Source organism: Cucumis melo, chromosome 12 (genome assembly GCF_025177605.1).
Source record: "Cucumis melo cultivar AY chromosome 12, USDA_Cmelo_AY_1.0, whole genome shotgun sequence".
In the NCBI taxonomy this organism is placed as follows: domain Eukaryota; kingdom Viridiplantae; phylum Streptophyta; class Magnoliopsida; order Cucurbitales; family Cucurbitaceae; genus Cucumis; species Cucumis melo.
Genome location: NC_066868.1, coordinates 19900768 through 19913822, shown reverse-complemented (window position 1 = coordinate 19913822; position 13055 = coordinate 19900768). Strand labels below are relative to the sequence as shown.

The 13055-nt window shown below is 36.7% G+C and overlaps 2 protein-coding genes across 2 annotated transcripts; both read right to left on the bottom strand.

Annotated features, from left to right (window-relative positions):
- Positions 1-2634: 2634 nt before the first annotated feature.
- LOC127144164 (beta-galactosidase 15-like) lies at positions 2635-5109 on the bottom strand. The gene has a single exon (XM_051079733.1). The coding sequence runs from the start codon at positions 5107-5109 to the stop codon at positions 2635-2637; it is 2475 nt and encodes an 824-aa protein (XP_050935690.1).
- A 2899-nt stretch (positions 5110-8008) lies between these two features.
- LOC103498345 (beta-galactosidase 15-like) lies at positions 8009-10483 on the bottom strand. The gene has a single exon (XM_008460919.1). The coding sequence runs from the start codon at positions 10481-10483 to the stop codon at positions 8009-8011; it is 2475 nt and encodes an 824-aa protein (XP_008459141.1).
- Positions 10484-13055: the final 2572 nt, after the last annotated feature.

The following is a 13055-nucleotide window of genomic DNA, read 5'->3' as shown; positions in this document are numbered from 1 at the left end:
TCATTAACAAACTTTTCTTTTTCCTAGGGTACTTTTGCTTATCCATTCGTCATTTTCAAATTGAATTTATAAACCAATCATCATCTTAGTTTCTTTTATTGTATATATATATGTATGTATGTATGTATGGTCGTTCGCATTAAGATGTTTGAGAAATGTAGAGTCTGTTAGATATTATCTTAAATTTTGTCATCATCCATGGACTAATTTCCACTTGTACACAGAACATCGCCAGTCGATATATTAGAGCACCACCTACAAGTACGATATCGTGACGTAAACGATTTGGAACAAGCCGTGTGATAATCAATTGTTTGAGAAATGTAGAATATGTACTTAGATATTATATTAAATTTGTCATCATCCATAGATTAAATTCCACCTGGACACAGAATGTAGTCACTCGATATGTTAGAGCACCATCTACAAATACAATATCTTGACGTAAACGATTTGTAACAAGCTGTGTGATAAACAAATGTTTGGGAATTTTATCTCCAAACAAAAGGAGACTAGTTCAAGGCACCACATGATACCTTAGACGTTAAGAACTCCCAATGGTGACTTCAAAAACACACAGCGACTCAACAAGGCAGTCGGGTTACACTATCCTTCTAGCTAATGTTAACCGCAATCAAATGCACATGCGAGGAAAGACCAATCACAAGTCCTATCACAACATAGAAAAGCATCCACCTTAGTCTTTAGAGAATTACCTACATCCAAAATTATACAGTACTCAATTGTTGGAGGATATAGTCTCTTCCAAGTCAACTACCGAATCAAACGAAACAACACCGCCCAACACTATTAGAGTATCGAACCAAAGGCCTCGATCTATCTCGAACGCTTAGGATAGGCCGCCTGCTCCAAGATGAAGACTTACATGTATTAATAGCTCAAATATACTCAAACCCTGCAAACTGGATGCTCCACCCAGGCTACCTACAAAGACCTAGAGGAAATTAAAAATGAGTCATCTTCATGACCACAACAACATTATTCCAAGAATGATCACGACGAGTGTCAAAACCACGTCGCTATATTATTATTATTATACATCTTTCTAATTTTACAAATTAAGCTCCGCTTTTATTTTGTTAAACTTTCTCCAATGGCCAAATTTGAATCTAATTTCTACTTCTTTTGAGACCTCATTTTTCCTCTCTCATGACAACAACTCCTCTCTGAAAACTCATGAATAGGGCATCTTATCCCATATCACACAGCAAGGATAAGACATCCCATACTAGATCACACAACAAGTATGAGGCATCCTAATCAAGATCACATAACATGAATAGGGCATTCTCATCGCATAGGGTACAAAAGATCATCTCAATTCATCATTACAAGTTTATATCAAATCTTATGCATTTCTCTAACTATACATCATCTTATTGTATCATTCTAGTTCATATGTAAGTCCAATTCATCAATAGATCATACGCATTTCAAGACTTGGAAATCATAATAGAAATCATGTCGTTCATAGTTTTAGTAGAAACATAGTAAGGATTTAAACACATTTTAGAAATTCTTTTTATTTTGGAAAACATTTTATAAGAAGAACCACCCACAGTCACAATAGGGAGTTGCTACCCACGAGCTCCTTTGCACTTTCTTGCCGAGTTCAGGCCTGATTAGAATCTCTGAGAGTCCTTGGAAGTTTTCCCTAATTTCTCTGAAGCATGGTCAGGGTAAAAGCAGCTTCATAAGGAATATAATTCATCTATTTATAGACTTTTCCGGTGAAGTCTCCCATGCTGGAATGATTACTTCTGCAGGCGGTGAGAATTGGTCCAATGTTAGATCGCCACAAGTCTCTTCCATATCCTTATCTCGGATTCGGTTTGGGCGGCAAGGTCAAATTAATCGTCGACTTCCTTACGTGAGCAATGACATCATTACTTCTCGGTGAAGTAGGCTTGTATCGCAACAAGGGCTTATTGCGTAGTCTCTTTTCTTATCGCACAGTACTTCTTATCGCATAGGCTTCTGCCACATAGAGCCTCATCGCGTAAAGGTAGTTCGCGATTAGACTCTCACAATAATACTCCCACTACGAAAAATTAGACCTTTGATGTCAGATAAAGAAAAGGTAGGCATATATCGGTCGAAAACCAACACTAAAGATACATTTTTTACGAGCACGTGCGACATTGTACATTTGCGCCCTTTTTCTTATCTAACATCAAAGGAAAAACTACCGAAAATAATTATCTTTGGGTAATTGTTGTCTATTCTAAAACTACTGAAAATACCTACAAATATGACAAAAAGTTAATGTCTATTAGCAGTAGACAGTGACATACACAGATGGACATCTCTATCGCTATTTATGACTAGTAGGCAACAACATTTTACTATATTTGTAAGTATTTTGGTTCATTGTGCTATATTTGAAAATAGTTCATTACCTTATCAAAAAGATTTTAACGATCAATAGAAATTATGCAACTTCATGAGTAAATAAATTAATGAAAAAAAACAAAAAATCAAACAGGCAAATCCACAACTGATACTATAGCTAACAGTTAAAGTGATGACAAATATCTTTATATATACACTTCATTAATTAAAGAAATAATGGTTTTTTTTAGCTTGAGATTCTGACATATTTATTTACATGACTCAATTATTTGAGCAAAGTGCTTGGACTGCTAGTCTTGCGGATAAGTTAGTAGCATTTTCTACTCCAAAAAACCTTGCGGATACATCAATTGTACAATTTTCCACACCATCGCAAGTCTTTTCCACCAAAACTGTGCTATTTGTCACATCCCATGAGCCTTTCTTAAAGGAACCGCATTTTCCATCTGGATTCCCGTAGCTAGCAAATTGAATTTCAGAGATGATACGTCCCTCTTGACATGACAACTCCAAGGTGCTTCCTTCGTAAGCATTTCCACAAATAGTTCCTAGAGCAATAGTTTGAATTGACACTTGTTGAGGATTTCCTCCGATTTCTTCAAATAAAATCAATGTGTTCGTGTCATTTGAATGAAACGATCTTGGAACGTGATACCATCTTTGAGAAGGATTCCCACAATTATCAGCACATTTTTTAGGATTATATCCACCTCTATAGTCACAGTTTGCACTGCAGCTATCATTGCCAGAAATAAAAGAAGGCCAAAATCGACCTATGCTTACCCCATTTACCCAAGCTTGGCCTTTTCCCATTCCTTGCATGTCCAATGCTACTGGGTTAGTTCCTGAAGGAGTCTTAAAGTTAGTTTTGTACCATGTCATTCGCCTTCCAATAGACTTTTTATTTAATGCCCTCCATTTTTTCTTCTGTGAGAATGTCGGGTCGTATAGTTTCTTCATTTCTCCATTTAATCCAACCTTATAAGACCATAAATTTGATGATAAATCAACTGTGACATTTCCACCTCCAATTAAATAAATAGGACCTCCATCAATTCCCGTCGGAACCGTGTCATAAAATGCACCATAATTATTCAACCCAACTGTGGCACTCAAAAGGGTTATTATGTTCTTTCTCGGTTTTAGTAGAATAGGTTTCTCAAACACAAAACTTTGCCCATCGCTCTTCCACTGTGACCCGATATACCTCTTATTAACAAAAGCATGAAGCACGTGACCTTTCGTACTTACTTGAAGAGATACATTTCGAAGAGAAAATGTTGCATTGGTTTCAATGTGAGTCATGTACCACAAGTAGTCACTAGCATCAACAGTAGTTCCTTTTTGTTCTAAAAGACGATTCGCCTTAAACTTACCCTTTCCTTGTAGTGTGTCTTTCATGGGCTCCGGAGTCCACGTCCATAAGAGTTTTGCATTGTTCTTTTCATTTTGTTCCTTCACAAACTTAGATGTTTGAGAATTGACCTTCGCAGTATTGTAAACCTCCTTGTTGCAGCCATCAAGAATGGTTACCGACCAAGCTGGCACAAAGTATTTCCCATCTGTCTGCAAATCTATGGTTGCATCATTGCTACCATTTGTGTTACTTAAGAAGCAAAACCTCTCTCCTGTTGATGGGTTAGAGAATTTCGTTAAAGTGACGGAGCCACCATAGTCTTGGTTTGAGCGGGTGCCATTTGTGAGAATCTTCTCTCCCAATTTTATTGATGCATGGAGTTGTTTGAGATGCCCCCACTTAGGTTGATTCAAGCTTCCATATTCATCAAGTGGTGCGTCGTAATCATAAGACGTAGTGATGAATGGACCGCCCGATGTTCTTCCAAAGTTGGTGCCTCCGTGGTACATGTAATAATTGTTAAATACGCCACCAGATTGAAAAAATCTAGCCACAGAAAATGCCACATCTTCTGCGGTTCTGTGAGGGTCTTTATCGCCCCATTTCTTGAACCATCCTACCCAATTTTCAGTAAACATTTTTGGGCTATTAGGATTGTTAGGAGTAAAGTTATCGCAATAGTATCCATTGCATGTATCAATGATCGGTTGTGGGGCATCTTTCTGTTGGCACATGATCCACGGAACACCAACATTAAGGGATTCAGCCATTTGAGCGCACCAATTGATATACGTTTTTCCTGCATTTCCGTAAGGCGTCATCACATTTCCATACTCGTTCTCGATTTGAGCTAAGATTATTGGCCCTCCTTGTGAGGCAAAGAGGTTGGCTTGTTTACACATATTAACTATTTTTGTCGTAAAGGTTTGCATTTCATTCTTATACACTTGGTTGTCGGTTCGTAGTTGAACTCCTGGCATATTGTGCAACCATAGTGGAAAGCCTCCGTAGTTCCACTCGGCGCAAACGTAAGGACCAATTCTCATGACAACATAAAGTCCTGCATTTTGGATAAGTCGAAAGAATTTGATAAAATCAAGATTTCCAGAGAAATCATATTTTCGTTGTTGTGGCTCGTGGCGATCCCAAAAAATGTATGTCTCAATTGCATCCAATCCCCCATCTTTGGCCTTTTGAATAAGATCGGGCCACATATTTTCAGTGCTGCGTGGATAGTGGATTGAACCTGATAAGATAATGCGTCGTTCGCCATTGATAATTATAGCATTTGAGTCATAGGTAACATTCTCTCCTGTACAAAAGGACGAGCAAGCTAAAGCAGCAATAAGAAGAAGAACAGACCAATGAAGATTAAACATCTTTGAATCTATCAACTATATGTTTGGTTTAATCATTTGTTTCAATCGATGTGTTTATATAGGAATGCATACGTATAAAGTTGATGTTCTTTCTAGTCTATATTTGTACAATTGTTTGTTTTTTTTTTATTATAAAAATGGATAATATGCTAATGAATTTTCACTAGCACAACTTCATGATGAGTTTCTTTGCCAAGTTTGATATATATATATTCATTGAAATTATAGTAACAATAAGTTTTTTGGCCAATGGGATTTATCTACGTCATTAACAAACTTTTCTTTTTCCTAGGGTACTTTTGCTTATCCATTCGTCATTTTCAAATTGAATTTATAAACCAATCATCATCTTAGTTTCTTTTATTGTATATATATATGTATGTATGTATGTATGGTCGTTCGCATTAAGATGTTTGAGAAATGTAGAGTCTGTTAGATATTATCTTAAATTTTGTCATCATCCATGGACTAATTTCCACTTGTACACAGAACATCGCCAGTCGATATATTAGAGCACCACCTACAAGTACGATATCGTGACGTAAACGATTTGGAACAAGCCGTGTGATAATCAATTGTTTGAGAAATGTAGAATATGTACTTAGATATTATATTAAATTTGTCATCATCCATAGATTAAATTCCACCTGGACACAGAATGTAGTCACTCGATATGTTAGAGCACCATCTACAAATACAATATCTTGACGTAAACGATTTGTAACAAGCTGTGTGATAAACAAATGTTTGGGAATTTTATCTCCAAACAAAAGGAGACTAGTTCAAGGCACCACATGATACCTTAGACGTTAAGAACTCCCAATGGTGACTTCAAAAACACACAGCGACTCAACAAGGCAGTCGGGTTACACTATCCTTCTAGCTAATGTTAACCGCAATCAAATGCACATGCGAGGAAAGACCAATCACAAGTCCTATCACAACATAGAAAAGCATCCACCTTAGTCTTTAGAGAATTACCTACATCCAAAATTATACAGTACTCAATTGTTGGAGGATATAGTCTCTTCCAAGTCAACTACCGAATCAAACGAAACAACACCGCCCAACACTATTAGAGTATCGAACCAAAGGCCTCGATCTATCTCGAACGCTTAGGATAGGCCGCCTGCTCCAAGATGAAGACTTACATGTATTAATAGCTCAAATATACTCAAACCCTGCAAACTGGATGCTCCACCCAGGCTACCTACAAAGACCTAGAGGAAATTAAAAATGAGTCATCTTCATGACCACAACAACATTATTCCAAGAATGATCACGACGAGTGTCAAAACCACGTCGCTATATTATTATTATTATACATCTTTCTAATTTTACAAATTAAGCTCCGCTTTTATTTTGTTAAACTTTCTCCAATGGCCAAATTTGAATCTAATTTCTACTTCTTTTGAGACCTCATTTTTCCTCTCTCATGACAACAACTCCTCTCTGAAAACTCATGAATAGGGCATCTTATCCCATATCACACAGCAAGGATAAGACATCCCATACTAGATCACACAACAAGTATGAGGCATCCTAATCAAGATCACATAACATGAATAGGGCATTCTCATCGCATAGGGTACAAAAGATCATCTCAATTCATCATTACAAGTTTATATCAAATCTTATGCATTTCTCTAACTATACATCATCTTATTGTATCATTCTAGTTCATATGTAAGTCCAATTCATCAATAGATCATACGCATTTCAAGACTTGGAAATCATAATAGAAATCATGTCGTTCATAGTTTTAGTAGAAACATAGTAAGGATTTAAACACATTTTAGAAATTCTTTTTATTTTGGAAAACATTTTATAAGAAGAACCACCCACAGTCACAATAGGGAGTTGCTACCCACGAGCTCCTTTGCACTTTCTTGCCGAGTTCAGGCCTGATTAGAATCTCTGAGAGTCCTTGGAAGTTTTCCCTAATTTCTCTGAAGCATGGTCAGGGTAAAAGCAGCTTCATAAGGAATATAATTCATCTATTTATAGACTTTTCCGGTGAAGTCTCCCATGCTGGAATGATTACTTCTGCAGGCGGTGAGAATTGGTCCAATGTTAGATCGCCACAAGTCTCTTCCATATCCTTATCTCGGATTCGGTTTGGGCGGCAAGGTCAAATTAATCGTCGACTTCCTTACGTGAGCAATGACATCATTACTTCTCGGTGAAGTAGGCTTGTATCGCAACAAGGGCTTATTGCGTAGTCTCTTTTCTTATCGCACAGTACTTCTTATCGCATAGGCTTCTGCCACATAGAGCCTCATCGCGTAAAGGTAGTTCGCAATTAGACTCTCACAATAATACTCCCACTACGAAAAATTAGACCTTTGATGTCAGATAAAGAAAAGGTAGGCATATATCGGTCGAAAACCAACACTAAAGATACATTTTTTACGAGCACGTGCGACATTGTACATTTGCGCCCTTTTTCTTATCTAACATCAAAGGAAAAACTACCGAAAATAATTATCTTTGGGTAATTGTTGTCTATTCTAAAACTACTGAAAATACCTACAAATATGACAAAAAGTTAATGTCTATTAGCAGTAGACAGTGACATACACAGATGGACATCTCTATCGCTATTTATGACTAGTAGGCAACAACATTTTACTATATTTGTAAGTATTTTGGTTCATTGTGCTATATTTGAAAATAGTTCATTACCTTATCAAAAAGACTTTAACGATCAATAGAAATTATGCAACTTCATGAGTAAATAAATTAATGAAAAAAAACAAAAAATCAAACAGGCAAATCCACAACTGATACTATAGCTAACAGTTAAAGTGATGACAAATATCTTTATATATACACTTCATTAATTAAAGAAATAATGGTTTTTTTTAGCTTGAGATTCTGACATATTTATTTACATGACTCAATTATTTGAGCAAAGTGCTTGGACTGCTAGTCTTGCGGATAAGTTAGTAGCATTTTCTACTCCAAAAAACCTTGCGGATACATCAATTGTACAATTTTCCACACCAACGCAAGTCTTTTCCACCAAAACTGTGCTATTTGTCACATCCCATGAGCCTTTCTTAAAGGAACCGCATTTTCCATCTGGATTCCCGTAGCTAGCAAATTGAATTTCAGAGATGATACGTCCCTCTTGACATGACAACTCCAAGGTGCTTCCTTCGTAAGCATTTCCACAAATAGTTCCTAGAGCAATAGTTTGAATTGACACTTGTTGAGGATTTCCTCCGATTTCTTCAAATAAAATCAATGTGTTCGTGTCATTTGAAAGAAACGATCTTGGAACGTGATACCATCTTTGAGAAGGATTCCCACAATTATCAGCACATTTTTTAGGATTATATCCACCTCTATAGTCACAGTTTGCACTGCAGCTATCATTGCCAGAAATAAAAGAAGGCCAAAATCGACCTATGCTTACCCCATTTACCCAAGCTTGGCCTTTTCCCATTCCTTGCATGTCCAATGCTACTGGGTTAGTTCCTGAAGGAGTCTTAAAGTTAGTTTTGTACCATGTCATTCGCCTTCCAATAGACTTTTTATTTAATGCCCTCCATTTTTTCTTCTGTGAGAATGTCGGGTCGTATAGTTTCTTCATTTCTCCATTTAATCCAACCTTATAAGACCATAAATTTGATGATAAATCAACTGTGACATTTCCACCTCCAATTAAATAAATAGGACCTCCATCAATTCCCGTCGGAACCGTGTCATAAAATGCACCATAATTATTCAACCCAACTGTGGCACTCAAAAGGGTTATTATGTTCTTTCTCGGTTTTAGTAGAATAGGTTTCTCAAACACAAAACTTTGCCCATCGCTCTTCCACTGTGACCCGATATACCTCTTATTAACAAAAGCATGAAGCACGTGACCTTTCGTACTTACTTGAAGAGATACATTTCGAAGAGAAAATGTTGCATTGGTTTCAATGTGAGTCATGTACCACAAGTAGTCACTAGCATCAACAGTAGTTCCTTTTTGTTCTAAAAGACGATTCGCCTTAAACTTACCCTTTCCTTGTAGTGTGTCTTTCATGGGCTCCGGAGTCCACGTCCATAAGAGTTTTGCATTGTTCTTTTCATTTTGTTCCTTCACAAACTTAGATGTTTGAGAATTGACCTTCGCAGTATTGTAAACCTCCTTGTTGCAGCCATCAAGAATGGTTACCGACCAAGCTGGCACAAAGTATTTCCCATCTGTCTGCAAATCTATGGTTGCATCATTGCTACCATTTGTGTTACTTAAGAAGCAAAACCTCTCTCCTGTTGATGGGTTAGAGAATTTCGTTAAAGTGACGGAGCCACCATAGTCTTGGTTTGAGCGGGTGCCATTTGTGAGAATCTTCTCTCCCAATTTTATTGATGCATGGAGTTGTTTGAGATGCCCCCACTTAGGTTGATTCAAGCTTCCATATTCATCAAGTGGTGCGTCGTAATCATAAGACGTAGTGATGAATGGACCGCCCGATGTTCTTCCAAAGTTGGTGCCTCCGTGGTACATGTAATAATTGTTAAATACGCCACCAGATTGAAAAAATCTAGCCACAGAAAATGCCACATCTTCTGCGGTTCTGTGAGGGTCTTTATCGCCCCATTTCTTGAACCATCCTACCCAATTTTCAGTAAACATTTTTGGGCTATTAGGATTGTTAGGAGTAAAGTTATCGCAATAGTATCCATTGCATGTATCAATGATCGGTTGTGGGGCATCTTTCTGTTGGCACATGATCCACGGAACACCAACATTAAGGGATTCAGCCATTTGAGCGCACCAATTGATATACGTTTTTCCTGCATTTCCGTAAGGCGTCATCACATTTCCATACTCGTTCTCGATTTGAGCTAAGATTATTGGCCCTCCTTGTGAGGCAAAGAGGTTGGCTTGTTTACACATATTAACTATTTTTGTCGTAAAGGTTTGCATTTCATTCTTATACACTTGGTTGTCGGTTCGTAGTTGAACTCCTGGCATATTGTGCAACCATAGTGGAAAGCCTCCGTAGTTCCACTCGGCGCAAACGTAAGGACCAATTCTCATGACAACATAAAGTCCTGCATTTTGGATAAGTCGAAAGAATTTGATAAAATCAAGATTTCCAGAGAAATCATATTTTCGTTGTTGTGGCTCGTGGCGATCCCAAAAAATGTATGTCTCAATTGCATCCAATCCCCCATCTTTGGCCTTTTGAATAAGATCGGGCCACATATTTTCAGTGCTGCGTGGATAGTGGATTGAACCTGATAAGATAATGCGTCGTTCGCCATTGATAATTATAGCATTTGAGTCATAGGTAACATTCTCTCCTGTACAAAAGGACGAGCAAGCTAAAGCAGCAATAAGAAGAAGAACAGACCAATGAAGATTAAACATCTTTGAATCTACCAACTATATGTTTGGTTTAATCATTTGTTTCAATCGATGTGTTTATATAGGAATGCATACGTATAAAGTTGATGTTCTTTCTAGTCTATATTTGTACAATTGTTTGTTTTTTTTATTATAAAAATGGATAATATGCTAATGAATTTTCACTGGCACAACTTCATGATGAGTTTCTTTGCCAAGTTTGATATATATATATATATTCATTGAAATTATAGTAACAATAAGTTTTTTGGCCAATGGGATTTATCTACGTCATTAACAAACTTTTCTTTTTCCTAGGGTACTTTTGCTTATCCATTCGTCATTTTCAAATTGAATTTATAAACCAATCATCATCTTAGTTTCTTTTATTGTATATATATATGTATGTATGTATGTATGTATGGTCGTTCGCATTAAGATGTTTGAGAAATGTAGAGTCTGTTAGATATTATCTTAAATTTTGTCATCATCCATGGACTAATTTCCACTTGTACACAGAACATCGCCAGTCGATATATTAGAGCACCACCTACAAGTACGATATCGTGACGTAAACGATTTGGAACAAGCCGTGTGATAATCAATTGTTTGAGAAATGTAGAATATGTACTTAGATATTATATTAAATTTGTCATCATCCATAGATTAAATTCCACCTGGACACAGAATGTAGTCACTCGATATGTTAGAGCACCATCTACAAATACAATATCTTGACGTAAACGATTTGTAACAAGCTGTGTGATAAACAAATGTTTGGGAATTTTATCTCCAAACAAAAGGAGAGTACTTCAAGGCACCACATGATACCTTAGACGTTAAGAACTCCCAATGGTGACTTCAAAAACACACAGCGACTCAACAAGGCAGTCGGGTTACACTATCCTTCTAGCTAATGTTAACCGCAATCAAATGCACATGCGAGGAAAGACCAATCACAAGTCCTATCACAACATAGAAAAGCATCCACCTTAGTCTTTAGAGAATTACCTACATCCAAAATTATACAGTACTCAATTGTTGGAGGATATAGTCTCTTCCAAGTCAACTACCGAATCAAACGAAACAACACCGCCCAACACTATTAGAGTATCGAACCAAAGGCCTCGATCTATCTCGAACGCTTAGGATAGGCCGCCTGCTCCAAGATGAAGACTTACATGTATTAATAGCTCAAATATACTCAAACCCTGCAAACTGGATGCTCCACCCAGGCTACCTACAAAGACCTAGAGGAAATTAAAAATGAGTCATCTTCATGACCACAACAACATTATTCCAAGAATGATCACGACGAGTGTCAAAACCACGTCGCTATATTATTATTATTATACATCTTTCTAATTTTACAAATTAAGCTCCGTTTTTATAGACTTCTGTTAGATATTATATTAAATTTTGTCATCATCCATGGACTAATTTCCATTTGTACACAGAATATAGCCAATCGTTATATTGGAATTTGTCCAATATTAGAACGACACAAGTCTCTTCCACATCTTTATCTCGAATTCGATTTGGACGCGAAGTTAAAATTAATCGTTGACTTCCTTATGTGAGCAATGACATCATTACTTCTCAGTTAAGTAATCTTGTATCGCAACAAGGGCTTCTTGCGTAGTCTCTTTTCTTATCACACAATACTTCTTGGCTTGATGGTCATAGATTTGTTGCAACTGAACGACATGGGTTTAATGGTACGGTGCACATTTTGTTGACATTGACAAGTTAATTAATGTAGGTTGGTGGAACGTGAAATAAAGAGGATTCGTGTAATTGAAGCTTTAATAGACAGTCGGTGGTTGTTTGGGGAAGAGATGTATAATGTTTAGGAGATTTCGTGAAGAGGGGAATGCATTGGGAAAGAGGAGAAGAGGAAGACTCTACATTTCCCTTTTTTCTAATTTAATAAAAGAAATAATACTAATAATATATAGAAAATGATCATATTGTCCCTCAGTTCAAATTAAGCTTATTTTTTTCCCTTAGTTTCCTTCTTTTCAACACTTCAAAAAATTTCAAGTCTTATACCAAACTAAATTTGTTCCAAACTTTCTTATTAAAGTAATTAAATCTCTAAAGAGTGTAAAATGTGCTTCAAGTTTGATTTACACAATTTAAGAGATATTAGAATAAGTAGAGAAAAAGAGCTTACAATTTATGGTACCAAATGATAGACAATATATCAGTAAAGGCACAATTGCACGAGTTGCTGAAGATTGCTCGTGAAATAATCAGTTAAGGTATTACAATTAATGGTCAATTTCAAGTTGTTATTATTGATAAGTTACCTTTATTGTGGAATGATTTTAAGAATACCCTAAGGCATAAGACGAAGGAGTTCTCCCTGAAGAATCTGATCACCCAGCTGAAAATTGAGGAGGAAACCCATAAGCATGACCAAAAGGATGAGCTAAACGTTGTCTCCAGAAAGAATTCCACTGTTGTTCTAAAACCAAACCTGAAATCGAAAGGAAAGAAAATGAAGGCTTAGAATCGTGGTCCCAACAACCAGAAGAATTCTTAGAAACCCCAGTTTAGAAGTACGATACAATTTTTGTGTTTTAATTAAAAT

Excerpts from the sequence above, each read along its gene's own strand:
- LOC127144164 (XM_051079733.1), bottom strand. The coding sequence starts at position 5,109 with ATGTTTAATCTTCATTGGTCTGTTCTTCTTCTTATTGCTGCTTTAGCT.
- LOC103498345 (XM_008460919.1), bottom strand. The coding sequence starts at position 10,483 with ATGTTTAATCTTCATTGGTCTGTTCTTCTTCTTATTGCTGCTTTAGCT.